The sequence below is a fragment of the Palaemon carinicauda genome, unplaced genomic scaffold, assembly GCF_036898095.1.
Source record: "Palaemon carinicauda isolate YSFRI2023 unplaced genomic scaffold, ASM3689809v2 scaffold86, whole genome shotgun sequence".
Lineage (NCBI taxonomy): Eukaryota > Metazoa > Arthropoda > Malacostraca > Decapoda > Palaemonidae > Palaemon > Palaemon carinicauda.
In genome coordinates this window covers 165,001-180,000 of record NW_027172160.1, presented here as the reverse complement: position 1 = coordinate 180,000, position 15,000 = coordinate 165,001, and the positions used below count along the sequence as shown (strand labels likewise).

The 15,000-nt window shown below is 34.3% G+C and overlaps 1 protein-coding gene across 4 annotated transcripts in view; it reads left to right on the top strand.

The window, feature by feature from the left end:
* LOC137637581 (mucin-2-like) overlaps positions 1 to 15,000 on the top strand; it is a 47,032-nt gene that overhangs the window by 4,057 nt on the left and 27,975 nt on the right. For 2 of the 4 annotated variants that reach the window (XM_068369733.1, XM_068369730.1), the window contains exons 2-6: positions 607 to 723; positions 7,373 to 7,488; positions 8,544 to 8,855; positions 9,471 to 13,770; positions 14,637 to 14,738. In XM_068369733.1, the coding sequence (XP_068225834.1) occupies positions 11,767 to 13,770; positions 14,637 to 14,738 (2,106 nt within the window). In that variant the 5' untranslated portion in view covers positions 607 to 723; positions 7,373 to 7,488; positions 8,544 to 8,855; positions 9,471 to 11,766. Of the gene's footprint in view, positions 1 to 606; positions 724 to 7,372; positions 7,489 to 8,539; positions 8,856 to 9,470; positions 13,771 to 14,636; positions 14,739 to 15,000 lie in introns of all 4 variants that reach the window. The other 2 variants (XM_068369731.1, XM_068369732.1) reach the window with 2 other exon arrangements.

Here is a 15,000-nt window from a genome sequence, read left to right as displayed (position 1 = left end):
AAGTCTGATCGTGAAAAGCAAACCAATCAAGTAGGGGTGGCCTAGATTAGTATAGGTTTCTGATCATGACAATACACAAACACTTTCACCACGGTATGGTATACAAACTCAGCAAGGGAGATACTTTATATATATATATATATATATATATATATATATATATATATATATATATGTATATATATATATATATATACATATATATATATATATATATATATATATATACATATATACATATATATATATATATATATATATATATATATATATATATATATATATATATGTATATATATATATATATATATATGTATATATATATACACACACTATATACATATATGTGTATATATATATATATATATATTTATATATATATATATATATATATATATATATGCATATATATATAAATATATATATATATATATATATATATATATATATATATATATATATATATAAATATACAGTCAGCCCCTATAATTCTTATCCTACTTGCGGCAATCCTTAAACATTTGGTCCTAATAAGCCAACATTTAGAACATTTAGTGACCGTAGCTTTTCAATTTAAATCTGATTCTCTATTTCAACTCTTCACAGGCCTGGGCAGAACAGTGCCCAAGTGGCCACGATGGAAGCAGCGACAGGAAGATATGTTCTAGAAGCTATGCTGTTGGACAGAATATTTGTTATTATTGGGGATTCGACAGTAATACAGTGAGTAGTTCTGTGTATATTTTTAGTAAGAAGAGGTTTAGATTACTGTTTTTTTCTTTCTTCATTTAATAGGCTTAGAAAATTTTGTCAATTTTTCTTTAACATAACATTCCAGATTCAGTTTGATTAGCTTTAAGGTTGATTCACACACATCAGTGACGTATCAGTGCCGCGTCCGCTCAGTGCTTCAGTGTCAGTGAAAAAAAAATATCGTTGCTTTGAATTCAACGGACGCGTTTAACACGTCCGGCGCAGTTCAGTGTTTTGACTCTCAGTGACCGTTACGTCTCCGTTCCGTGAAGTCGAGTATCGTCGCCACCGATATTTTTCAAGTTTTCACGGACGCCGGACGAGTGTTCTGAGCCAAGAAAATGGATGACGAACTACTAATTAATGCGAAACCATCCTGTTCTGTACGATCTGGCACAACCAAAATATATAGATTGTAACTTTAAGCAAGACATGGAATAAAATAGGAGATGAAATGAAAGTAGATGGTAAGTACTCTTTTTAATTTGTTAAAGAGTTGAGAAATCTTCAGCATGGATTTGAATAGATAAGTACAGTAAACAACCAATTCCAAAGAGATTGTATTATTTCACCTCAAACAAACAGCTAATTGTTCCATTGGCTTTATGGCCTTTCTCCAGTGGGTGTCTTGTTTCTTCAGTTGAGTCTCCAGTCTACTGAACAATATCCTGAAGCAGTTTTTGTACATCCTAAAGTACTGGAAAAATTTTATTTCATCCTCGGTTAATACCTTGTACAGAGTCGCAAACTCTCCTTCTGTTTCTCTTTTCTGCCACGCTTCATGTACCCAATTTCTCTTCTTCACTTTTGTTCAGCCTCTTCCTCTTCATCAAGAATTATGGCAATCATTGCCAACTCCATGTCCGAAAACTTTGCGATCCTAGGAAACACTGATTTCAAGCTGCACGGCAACACCACGGATGTGTGTGCATAGACGTCACGGAAATAACACGGATATCACTGACAGGGAGCGGACGCAGCAATGATACGTCACTGATGTGTGTGAATCGACCTTTAAGATATAAATATATATTTTTCTATATATAATTTATATATATATATATATATATATATATATATATATATATATATATATATATATGTGTGTGTGTGTTGTATATATTTTTACACACATGCATATATATATATATATATATATATATATATATATATGTGTGTGTGTGTGTGTGTGTGTTGTATATATTTTTACACACATGCATATATATATATAGTATATATATATATATATATGTATATTTATATATATAAATATATATATATTTATTTATATATATATATATATATATATATATATATATATATATATATACATATGTGTGTGTGTTGTATATATTTTTACACACCTGCATATATATGTATATATATATATATATATATATACAGTATATATATATATATATATATATATATATATATATATATATATATATACATATATATATATATATATATATATATATATATATACATGTATATATATATATATATATATATATATATACTGTATATATATATATATATATATATATATATATATATATATATATATATACTGTATATATATATATATATATATATATATATACTGTATATATATATATATATGTATATATATATGTATATATCGGCTATTGATTTATTCCGTGGAAAGCGGAGTTTCAATACGAATAATAGTACCAGGGTTATGATATACATCTTTATTGCTTAGCTTTCGGAAAATCTATTTCCATCATCAGAGCCTAAAATAGGATACATTGTATTAGTTAAAACATAGTATGATGAATATTTAAAACAGAAAATTTAAAATGAACATACAAAAACTTTATGAAATAAAATAAGAAATTAACATAAAACTATAAAATCAATCTAAATACAAAATAAAAGATCAAAGCGCCAGCGCTATAAACTCACATGAAATAAAATTATACACAATTTAATTCGTACGTTGCCCGGCCCAGGTTTGGTTTTAGTTTGTGCTGGAATATTGCCTCCATTATTATTAAGTCGAGGTTACTCTGCGAAGTGGCCAGGATGGAAAAATTCTCCTTGGACATTGGGTGGTCCTCACTTTGGGAATGGTCTCTGATGGCTGAATGGGGTGGTTTTGCTATATGATTACCCGTTCTAGGTGAGCGACCGAAGTGCTCAGACAATCTTGCACGGTAATGTCTTTCACTTTTTCCAATATACGATGCATTACAGCGATCACACTTATATTTATATATGACACCCGAACAAAGATCATCTGAGACCCGGTCTTTAAATTTGAAAAATTTGCTCATAGCATTTGAGGGGGAAAACACGATCTTCAATGATACCTGAGGATAAAATTCACGCACAATTCTACTGCAATGATTTCGTATTTTAAAACTGTGGGACCCCAGATATGGAATAGAAAAGAAGATATTTTTCCGAGGAGCAATTAGTTTCCTTTCACAAGGTGGTAGCGTGAGTTTGCTTAGTGTTTTCCCTATATAGGTATCAGTAAAATTATACGGGAATCCATTGTTATAAAGTAGTTTTTTAATATACGTCAGTTCCTTATGAATGTTGAGGTAATTAGAGCAAAGGTTATACGCTCTATAAGTGAGAGTACAGATAAGATTTCTCTTATATTGTATAGGAATAAACGAGGAGAATTTAGTGCATAAGCCTGTGAACGTTGGTTTCCTGTAGACAGATGTGTTAAACCCAGTACCAAATTTATGAATGTTGATGTCAAGGAAAGATATGTTACAATCCATTTCCACTTCACTAGTAAAATTTATATTTTGGTGTTTGGAATTCAAATAGTTTAAAAACATTTGGACATGACTTGGGCTACGAAATAATAAAAACGTGTCGTCGACATACCGTCTATAAAAAAGAGGTTTAAAATCAGTAGGGCATTCATTTAACCAGATCTTTTCATAATAGGCAAGAAAGGCATTTGCGAGACTAGGTCCCATAGGGCTACCCATAGCACACCCATCAACCTGTACATAAAACTTTTTATCAAATAAAAACAAACAATCCCTAGCAGACAATCCCAGCAGTTCCTTCATCTCCTTTCTTGTAAAACCATTCACTTGTTCTTCGTCTCCAAACAGCCCTTCCACGCAGATATCTATTGTCTCAGTCAAAGGAATATTAGTGAAAAGAGACTCCACGTCAAAGCTTGCCATTGTACATTTTCCCAAGTTTAAGTTTGAAATTTCTTTAGCAAATGAAAAAGAATCCTTCACTGTATATTCATTCACTGTTATTGGGGCTATTACCGGAACCAAAAATTTAGCTATATTATAATTGTGCGTCCCACAAGCAGACAAAATAGGTCTTAAAGGACAATTATTTTTATGAACCTTTGGCAGTCCGTACATAATTCCTGGCCTAGATCCTGAGCAGTATAGAGATTGGAAAGTTCCGTTTGCAATGACACCATTATTCTTTAATTTCCTTAGGAACCTGTTAACCTTATCTTCATATTTCAGAAGATACGAAAAAGTATCAGATGTTAACGGAGCAAATTTTGACCTGTCATTTAAAATGTCCACCATCTTCCCAACATAAGTATTTTTATCTAATAGTACAACACCATTGCCCTTGTCAGGTCTAGTTATTACAAGATCATCGTTATTTGACAAGTTCTTAAGAATTCCAATAGTTTCTTTGTCTGAATATTTGTTATTGTTGAATGGATTAAAAGAATAAAATGACCAGTTAGCCAAATACCTTAGTGACTGCTTAAAATACCCGATTCCCTTACTCAAGGGATCATAAAAATCTAGAGTAGAAATGGTTTTGTAAAGTTTTTCGAACTGTAAAAAGTGCTGAACATAGTTTAAACGTCGAGGGGGGAAAACAAACTTTAAGCCCTTGGCAAGAGCAGATTTTTGAATATCTGTTAATACCACCTTAGAAAAATTAAATATCACCTTATCACTAGACACATTACAATCATCTACATACCCCAAGTTTTTTAGCTTCCTTTGTTGGATATGCGTTACATGTTGAATTGACTTACAATTGTTAGTTTCAATAAGATTACTTAAATGTATAAAATCAAGATAAGACAATTTGGATTTTAACAGTTGTTGCTGGTTTAAACTAGGTTCATAAAAATAATTGTCCTTTAAGACCTATTTTGTCTGCTTGTGGGACGCACAATTATAATATAGCTAAATTTTTGGTTCCGGTAATAGCCCCAATAACAGTGAATGAATATACAGTGAAGGATTCTTTTTCATTTGCTAAAGAAATTTCAAACTTAAACTTGGGAAAATGTACAATGGCAAGCTTTGACGTGGAGTCTCTTTTCACTAATATTCCTTTGACTGAGACAATAGATATCTGCGTGGAAGGGCTGTTTGGAGACGAAGAACAAGTGAATGGTTTTACAAGAAAGGAGATGAAGGAACTGCTGGGATTGTCTGCTAGGGATTGTTTGTTTTTATTTGATAAAAAGTTTTATGTACAGGTTGATGGGTGTGCTATGGGTAGCCCTATGGGACCTAGTCTCGCAAATGCCTTTCTTGCCTATTATGAAAAGATCTGGTTAAATGAATGCCCTACTGATTTTAAACCTCTTTTTTATAGACGGTATGTCGACGACACGTTTTTATTATTTCGTAGCCCAAGTCATGTCCAAATGTTTTTAAACTATTTGAATTCCAAACACCAAAATATAAATTTTACTAGTGAAGTGGAAATGGATTGTAACATATCTTTCCTTGACATCAACATTCATAAATTTGGTACTGGGTTTAACACATCTGTCTACAGGAAACCAACGTTCACAGGCTTATGCACTAAATTCTCCTCGTTTATTCCTATACAATATAAGAGAAATCTTATCTGTACTCTCACTTATAGAGCGTATAACCTTTGCTCTAATTACCTCAACATTCATAAGGAACTGACGTATATTAAAAAACTACTTTATAACAATGGATTCCCGTATAATTTTACTGATACCTATATAGGGAAAACACTAAGCAAACTCACGCTACCACCTTGTGAAAGGAAACTAATTGCTCCTCGGAAAAATATCTTCTTTTCTATTCCATATCTGGGGTCCCACAGTTTTAAAATACGAAATCATTGCAGTAGAATTGTGCGTGAATTTTATCCTCAGGTATCATTGAAGATCGTGTTTTCCCCCTCAAATGCTATGAGCAAATTTTTCAAATTTAAAGACCGGGTCTCAGATGATCTTTGTTCGGGTGTCATATATAAATATAAGTGTGATCGCTGTAATGCATCGTATATTGGAAAAAGTGAAAGACATTACCGTGCAAGATTGTCTGAGCACTTCGGTCGCTCACCTAGAACGGGTAATCATATAGCAAAACCACCCCATTCAGCCATCAGAGACCATTCCCAAAGTGAGGACCACCCAATGTCCAAGGAGAATTTTTCCATCCTGGCCACTTCGCAGAGTAACCTCGACTTAATAATAATGGAGGCAATATTCCAGCACAAACTAAAACCAAACCTGGGCCGGGCAACGTACGAATTAAATTGTGTATAATTTTATTTCATGTGAGTTTATAGCGCTGGCGCTTTGATCTTTTATTTTGTATTTAGATTGATTTTATAGTTTTATGTTAATTTCTTATTTTATTTCATAAAGTTTTTGTATGTTCATTTTAAATTTTCTGTTTTAAATATTCATCATACTATGTTTTAACTAATACAATGTATCCTATTTTAGGCTCTGATGATGGAAATAGATTTTCCGAAAGCTAAGCAATAAAGATGTATATCATAACCCTGGTACTATTATTCGTATATGTATATATATATATATATATATATATATATATATATATACTGTATTTATATATGTATATATATATATGTATATATATATATATATATATATATACTGTATATATATATATATATATATATATATATATATATACATATATATAAATATACATATATATATATATATATATATATATATATATATATATATATTTATTTATATATAAATATAAATATATATATATATATATATATATATATATATATATATATATATATATAATTTACCAAGCATTTTTACCTTATTTATAAGGATATTTTTAATCCTAATTCCTAAATGGATAACACTTGGCATAAATATCTGACAAATACCTAGGTTCAATCCCAGTATAAATTAACTTTATCTAACAATATCAGTTACCCGTAGGTACACAAGGTAAAAAAAAAACTATCAACACACAATAAGTGTGAATCATTATGACACTAAAGAATGTAAGACAGTGAAATAATAATAGCCAGCTTACCAACTTTTCCCCATAAGCGACGGTTGAGAAAATGTTTACGGTAGACATCGATTCGACCTCCAGTATGCCGATATATTTTTACCTAGTGTGCATTTGAAATCGGAATCATTTCTTAATCATCTTAAAATTTTACGTAACTGTAGGTCTAAACTCTCAGTACCTTTAGTATCAAAATATCATTATCATTATTACTAACTATTATTACTAGCTAATCTACAATCCTAGTTGGAAAAGCTTCATGCTATAAGCCCAAGTAGAGCATATTTTTTGCACTTGCCCAGCTTTGTACGTCATATGACTTGGTTTTTATTGTTTCATTTCAGGAAAATCGCAATCGACGCCTGGTAAAATGAGGTACCTGACTTGTCCAATACAATGGTCAGTTCATTCACCAGCAGCTCAGTTAATGGAAAGGTTATTGGCCACTATACACAGGTAAGTTATTAATTTCAGATGACAACCGACGATTCATAGAAGATGGTTGTAAACATTGCATATAAAGCTGTTGAGAAGTGTGTTAAAGGTCACTCATGAATGGGGCAAGGGTCATTGACAATGCTTTACCTAGCAGGACAATATCTTAGAGATTGACCATATATACATATGATCAGCAATTAATTCAGTCGCCACCGAAGTTAGGACCAGGGAGGACTAAGCAATGGCTGCTGATGACTCAGCAGGCAACACTGTAGGCTCCCCTAAATCCCCCATCCCTAGCTCGTGGCGATGGTAAGGTTCCTGACACTACAAGAATCTATCGACCTGGAGTGGGACTCAAACCCCAGGCTGGCGACGACAGGCAGAGACGTTTCCAATAGTAAAACTAGTGTACTGCATCACATGGTTTTAAGAAGAATATTTTAAATCTTTTTTTACTAAGAAATACTATCAACACTGAATTAGGAAAGGTACTGTATTATTTAAGGTCATGATGATTGTTCTAGGGTATGTTTTTTCAGTAAAAACTATACAATACTGCAAGATTTTCCAGATGATAAATCCTCTATGCAATAGAAAGAGCACCATTAGTTTCAGAAGAAACAAAAGCTTCAAGAGAGTTCCAAGGCTGACCAATAGTGTTTTAGTAGCTTAGCGGAATGCGTAGGCTCTTAAATCGGTCCGCTCTCTTAGCTTGTTCGATTTTTCATAGTGATCATGGCTGTGTCGTCTTTGTGAGCCATTGTTTGGTCTTTTTTGGTCCTAACTTTAAGTGAGGAATGGTTTATGGCGTAGATTAAGTTAAGCCTGTATATTCAGTTCTTCATAAATTCTGACAAAAGAGATGGTAAGGAGAATTATTTAAGTATTTTATATAAGAAGTATTTATATTTATACCTATCAGTTTAATCCACCCCAAATTATGACTAAAAATCTATATCTATCGTTAATACTCAGGCAAAGAAGTAAGGCTCCCATTAGAATTCATTCATATAAATCCAGTTAAATGATAATAATAGTTTCAAACTCCACTTCTCACCTTCATCTCACAGGTAGTGTGGGCAAATACATACGAGATAGGCTGTGGAGGCGTTCATTACAGCACCGACCTAGGTGGCACAACATACCCTGAGAGCAAGATTTACGTTTGCAACTATGGACAGGCAGGGAACTTCCTTGGCCAAGAGATTTCCACCCAGGGGACAGCCGCTTCTCAGTGTAGCAACGGGATATCGACTACCTATCCGGATCTGTGTGCCTGAGTGAAGCTGTTTTGGGTTTCTGTCGATGATGAATTAGGTGTCGTCAGCATTTCAGACTTATTGTGTGCACCCTCTATTTAAGAGAGATGTTTGACTTATTTCCCAGGTGAATCATTTAGACTTTCTACTACAACAATAACAACAGTAGCTGCAGAAACAACTAAAACAAAAACAACCATACAAACAGAAAAAGGAAAAAATAGTCTTTGGAGCAATAATAATAATAATAATAATAATAATAATAATAATAATAATAATAATAAAAATAATAATAATAATAATAATAATAATAGTAATAATAATAATAATAATAATAATAATAATTCTTCAATGACCATGAGCTTCACACTATCATACTAACAATACTATGATGCTGAAATTAAATTCACTTGATACTATCTTTGACTATCAACACTCACTATTTAGATAATAGTTAATGGATTATTATTTGCAATTGTTTGACATCTCCATTGTGCCAGTTGTTCTGCTCAATTAATAATGCCTAAGTGAGATAGCATAATTTTTCATTACTACTATAATGTAACTTTTGAAAGATGTTACTTATTATATTGAAGCCCTAATTACTTCAATTCATAATTTGAGTAATAATTTCATAGATTAAATTTAGAATAACATTAGTTTTTATTATTTTCTGATAATGGTCATATGTTTTACATAATTAATCAACCAATGGCATCTCCTTATGATATAACTATTTCAGAACTTCATCAGCACGGACCTCTGGAAGCGAGGCGTATGACATTGAATAATGCAGGAGCTAGATCTCTGGCACCTTGTGCCATCTTTGACTTCTAGAAGCTTCCAACCTCTTCGTCTGATGGAAAACTGCGGCATCATTAGCTTATGGAGCGTCTTACAATTTGTGTCATCTTTAGGTCCTCGCGTATTACCGCAACTTCGATATCTGGCAATTTGTGGCAACTTTAGCTTCTGGTAACTTACGGCCTCTTTGATATCTGGCAATTTGTGGCTTGTTTAGCTTTGGCGAATTACAGCCTCTTCAATATCTGGCAATTTTTGGCATATTTAGCATTTGGCAACTTACATTCTCTTCAATTTATGGCAATTTATGGCATATTTCGCTTCTGGTGACTGACGGCCTCCTTGATATCTGGTCATTTATGGCATTGCTGACTGACGGCATCTGATATCTGGCAGTTTTAGGCATTTTTAGCGCTTTGTGACTACCGGCCTCTTCGATATCTGAATCTGTGGCATCTTTAGTGTCTGGTAACTGGTGGCCTCGTAGACGTCTGGCAACTTCTGGCATCTTCACTTTGATTCATTTAGAGGAAAACTATGGCCTACTTGCTACAATTTTCCATGAATCTAACTAAAGGATATCATTTGATTGGTAAAATCTTTAGGATTTTGCACCAATACATTATTTTCTATAAACTGGTTACTGGTATAAAGTACTTTAACAAGAATACTATAAATCATGGAAATCACGCCATTTTGAAACCATATAGAAACTGAAGACCCTGTTAACTCCAGTTATCAGCGACCATCAAATAAAGAGAACAAGCAGCCACCCTTCTTACTCCTGTTGTGGTAGAAAACATCCTTGGAGGTCACAGCTAAGTATCACTGCATGCAAGATTTCATTCTTTTTGCTTTTGCTTTCTTTTACTGCTTATCTTGCTAAAGATGATGTGAAAGCACCCTAACTTCTGGCACAAAATTCCTGTATTCCCCTATGCATTGACCTGCGTAAGTAGTTCCGTATACATTGCGTATATTTCTAAAATAAAAAAAAATCACATTTAATCTTCAATCCATACAAATGCTGGTATCCGTCCGAGTTACTCGTCGGTTATATTTTCATACTTATAGAAGGCGAAGATTTTTTGGACAACAGAATTGAAAATCTACATAGATTTATTGTTCCAAAGAAATAGGCAATAGTTCTTAAAAAACAAAAACCCCCATAACATGTAATGAGTTATCGGAATCAGATAAAATCCCTGAGCTTTTGTCTTTATGCATATGGCAACTATAGCATGCATGGGGCGTGCCTTGTTACCAACTCAGAGTCAAAACTGTACAGTTAATTCCTCATTCATGCCCGACATCTTTCATAATCACGGCTAGAGAATGATTCTTTCTGCTAACATTTATTATATATGTAGTGATAGAGGTATTAGCAATGAAAGTAAATTTCAGTCATCAATTGTCTCTTCTTTATTTCATTCTCTGGCTATTTACATTACTCAAATGCAAAGTGTCTGCGCTTCCATGAGATTTCCTGCTCGCGTATGAAAGAAACTTCTTTGATGTATTATTATCGCTTTAAATCTTGAGGATTCGTGTTTGACAAACTCTCAGAATTTAATTCCTACTACATACAGAAGAGGTCTATCAATTAGAATTACACAGACTTTTCAAAACACTTTCACACAGATTGATTTTGTACTTATGGTATATTTAGACAATTGTACGACATAAACAGTAGACAAACCAACTATTTTTAGCCACAACAATGACGACATCTAGACCTGATGCTTCATTGACTGGACAAAAGACGACCTTTTGGAGATGAGATATTTACTTGATGACTACGGATTTAAACTAAGTGGTGTGATTTACGACTACACTTTCGTGACATATATATGAAAACTTCTCTTTCTACTATACTTCATTACTGGAAAACTTGAAATTTAAATCATTTTGTAAGTTACTGATTAGTTGACAAATTTGGTCTTCGTGTAAAGGCTATGTCTCATGGAAATTTAGTACGTTTCAGGATGTTTTTGTGAAGTTGTTCCTGTTAACATCTTGCCTCCTAAGGCACACAGTAGGCATATATGAGGTACCTGTATAGGTTAGCTTGAGTCACTAACCGTCATTGTTTTTGTCCTTTTACTCTTTCCAGCTTAGAGGTTCTTTGCCATTGTCCAGCTCGAGTTTCTCCTTTTATTTCAGAGCTAATCCTTTGGAATTTCAAAATTTTGTCAGGTTCAGGTACCACGTACCATGGCGGAGAGACTACTGTGATGGGTGTGATTTCTGATCCGCCGGTGCAAACTTCTGCTGCAACGGTTCCGCCGACTGAAAATCCCACAATCACACCAAATCCTACAACAACAACTGCAAATCCCACAACCACACCCAAAACTACAACAACAACAGCAAATCCCACAACCATACCCATATCTACAACAACTGCAAATCCCACAACCACACCCAAACCTACAACAACAACTGCAAATCCCACAACCACACCCAAACCTACAAAAACAACAACAATTTCAAATTCTACAACCACACCCAAACCTACAACAACTGCAAATCCCACAACCACACCCATACCTACAAAAACAACAACAATTTCAAATCCTACAACCACACCCCAACCTACAACAACAACTGCAAATCCCAAAACCACACCCAAACCTACAACAACAACAACTGTAAATCCCACAACCACACTCATACTTACAACAGCAACTGCGAATCACACAGCCACACCCAAACTTACAACAACTGCAAATCCCACAACCACACCCAAATTTACAACAACAACTGCAAATCCCACAACAACCACACCCAAACCTACAACAACAACTGCAAATCCTACAACCAAACCAAAACCTACAACAACAACTGCAAATCCTACAACCACACCCAAACCTACAACAACAACTGCAAATCCTACAACCAAAACTAAACCTACAACAACAACTGCGAATCTCAAAACCACACCCAAACCTACAACAACAACTGCAAATCCTACAACCACACCCAAACCTACAACAACTGCGAATCTCACAACCACGCCCAAACCTACAACAACAACTGCAAATCTTACAACCACACCCGGACCTACAACAACAACTGCAAATCTTACAACCACACCCAAACCTACAACAACAACTGCGAATCTCACAACCACACCCAAACCTACAACAACTGCGAATCTCACAACCACACCCAAACCTAAAACAACAACTGCTAATATCACAACTACACCCAAACCTACAACAACAACTGCGAATCTCACAACCACACCCGAATCTACAACAACAACTGCGAATCTCACAACCACACCCGAATCTACAACAACAACTGCAAATCTTACAACCACACCCGAACCTACAACAACAACTGCAAATCTTACAACCACACCCAAACCTACAACAACAACTACAAATCTTACAACCTCACCCAAACCTACAACAACAAATGCGAATCTTACAACCACACCCAAACCTACAACAACAACTGCGAATCTCACAACAACAATTGAACCTACGACAACAACTGCGAATCTCACAACCACACCCGAACCTACAACAACTACTGCAAATCTTACAACCACACCCAAACCTACAACAACAACTACAAATCTTACAACCACACCAGAACCTACAACAACATCTGCAAATCTTACAACCACATCCAAACCTACAACAACAACTACAAATCTTACAACCACACCAGAACCTACAACAACAACTGCACATCATACAACCACACCCAAACCTACAACAACAACTACAAATCTCACAACCACACCCGAACCTACAACAACTACTGCAAATCTTACAACCACACCCGAACCTACAACAACAACTGCAAATCTTACAACCACACCCGAACCTACAACAACATCTGCAAATCTTACAACCACACCCAAACCTACAACAACAACTACAAATCTTACAACCACACCAGAACCTACAACAACAACTGCACATCATACAACCACACCCAAACCTACAACAACAACTGCGAATCTCACAACCACACCCGAACCTACAACAACAACTGCACATCATACAACCACACTCAAACCTACAACAACAACTGCGAATCTCACAACCACACCCGAACCTACAACAACAACATCAGCAGCTCTTTCCTGTGATTATTCTCAGTTCGGAAGCAATCACACCATGCTTCTACCACCCAAGGCGTCTTGCGTTGCTCATCTGAAAGAAGTCTCTGCGGCTGACCAGGCCATCATTCTCGCAACGCACAATAACCATCGAGCGAAGGTAACTGGTACTATTACTATAAATGATCTTGAATCTAATTCCATTTTCAATGCTTTCTTGTAAGGGTTATTATTGATATTATTATTATTACTAGCTGGCTGCTACCTTATTTTGAAAAGCAAGATGCTATAAGACTGTGGGGTCCATTATGGAAGAATAGCACAGTGAGGTAAGGCTTTGCCATAATAACCAAAAGATAATCTTGGTTATAAAGTAACTACTCAAGTAATGAAAGCCTTAGTTTTTGAACGTTATCATGTATTGAGGATAGAATTTTATTAATGTTTAGCTACTTTTGTGTAACTTTTACCCAACAGCTGTTTCGGCCAATACATTAGGGCTCCCATCAGGGCAGCCTTACAAATTGTGATTTCTCAGTTTGCACTGATGGTAGCTTTTGGTAAACAGTAAACAAATGGAGTATGTACAGTAATGAATTCGGTCTTTGCCTTCTGAACCGTTTCATTGAAGACCAGAAAGATACAAGACATTAGATATGTCGTAAAAGAATTGGCGGTACAAGTATATTAGCACTTAAGATATGTATAAAATATATATAATCCTATAATGTTAAGAAATAACAAAATTTTTGTATGCATTGGATGTCTTCATTTGGAATCCTTTGGCTCCACACAAAGGTGTTCTACCGTAAAGTGTCAAGGATCTTTTTTTATATGTACTTCTTGTCTTCATAAGAATCCTTTGGTTCCACATGATGGTTCATTGTTGATAATGGATCCAAAGAGGACATTCGTATAAACCAAATAAAGTATTAGAGTGAATTAACATGAAAGGAAAAGATTGGAAAATAGATTTGAGATAGAATTGAGAATTAAAAGCAGAATAAAACATTAAATCTTCTCCAGGTTGCCCAAGGCAATGAAGCCAGAGGAGACCCTGGTCCTCAGCCCGCCGGAGCCAACATCCGGGAGCTGAAGTGGAATGATGAGCTGGCGAAAGTGGCCCAGGTGAGGTTGTTTATCATTGCTGAAAATAAACAAGTAAATAAAGGATATAAAACTTAGTCAATTTTGGTTTCTTCGTGGAATAAGTTTATATATTTTTGCAAATGGGATCGTTTCACTTTCGAATTAGCTTTTTTAGTTTTCGATTAATGATATTGAGAATGAAATTACACCAATTACTTATGATTTTGTGTGCGTGTGAATATATATATATATATATATATATATATATATATATATATATATATATATATATATATATATA